Raw genomic sequence first — 1,019 nt, 5'->3', positions numbered from 1 at the left:
AGGAGGCCTTGTGCTCCAACTCTAATGGCAAGTGACAAGCCTTACCATACACCAGTTGATATGGGGACATTCCAATTGGTGTTTTGAAGGCTGTCCTGTATGCCCAAAGAGTATCATCTAGTTTCTTTGCCCAATCTTTTCTTGATATCCCCATAGTCTTCTCTAGAATCCTTTTCAACTCTCGGTTGGATATCTCTGTTTGCCCACTTGTCTGTGGATGATAAGGTGTGGCAACCATATGCTTCACCCCATATCGCAGGAGTAAGGCTTCCAATGGTCTATTGCAGAAGTGGCTTCCTCCGTCGCTAATGAGAGCTCGTGGGACTCCAAACCTGGTGAAGATATTCTTTCAAAGGAAGTTTATAACTACCTTGTTGTCATTAGCTGGGGTTGCCACTGCTTCCACCCACTTAGATACATAGTCCACTGCCACTAAGATAAACCTGTTTGAATATGAAGGTGGGAATGGTCCCATGAAATCGATTCCCCACACATCAAACAGTTCAAGTTCTAGAATATATTGCTGTGGCATTTCATTTCTTTTGGGCAGGTTCCCAGCCCTTTGGCATTCGTTGCAGCTTTTCACCAATTCCTTGGCATCCTTAAAAATAGTGGGCCAAAAGAACCCACATTGCAGCACCTTTGCTGCAGTTCTTTCTCCTCCAAAGTGACCTCCATAACTAGCACTATGGCAACCCCACAGGACCTTTCGTCCCTCTTCTTCTGAGATGCACCTCCTAAAGATTCCATCTGAGCATTTCTTAAAGAGATAGGGTTCATCCCATATGAAATACTTGGCATCATTGATGAGTTTCCTCCTTTGATATTTATTGATTCCAGGAGGTAAGTCACCGGCTGCTTTAAAATTGGCAATATCCGCAAACCAAGGTGCTTTATGAATCATCATTAGCTGCTCATCTGGAAAAAATTCATTTACACTTGTATCATGGGCATCACCCTTCTCACAAGGGATTCTGGATAAATGGTCTGCCACTTTGTTCTCCACACCCTTTTTGTCT

General features: G+C 43.8%; 1 protein-coding gene across 1 annotated transcript in view; it reads right to left on the bottom strand.

The window, feature by feature from the left end:
- Positions 1–349: 349 nt before the first annotated feature.
- LOC127747744 (uncharacterized) overlaps positions 350–1,019 on the bottom strand; it is a 2,761-nt gene continuing 2,091 nt past the window's right edge. The window contains exon 2 of the mRNA XM_052262281.1: positions 350–1,017. Within this exon, the coding sequence (XP_052118241.1) occupies positions 350–1,017 (668 nt within the window). The remainder of the gene's footprint in view (positions 1,018–1,019) is intronic.

This window comes from Arachis duranensis, chromosome 1 (genome assembly GCF_000817695.3).
Source record: "Arachis duranensis cultivar V14167 chromosome 1, aradu.V14167.gnm2.J7QH, whole genome shotgun sequence".
NCBI lineage: Eukaryota > Viridiplantae > Streptophyta > Magnoliopsida > Fabales > Fabaceae > Arachis > Arachis duranensis.
Note: the sequence above shows the minus strand (reverse complement) of the source record. Positions and strands in the feature narration are given on the sequence as shown.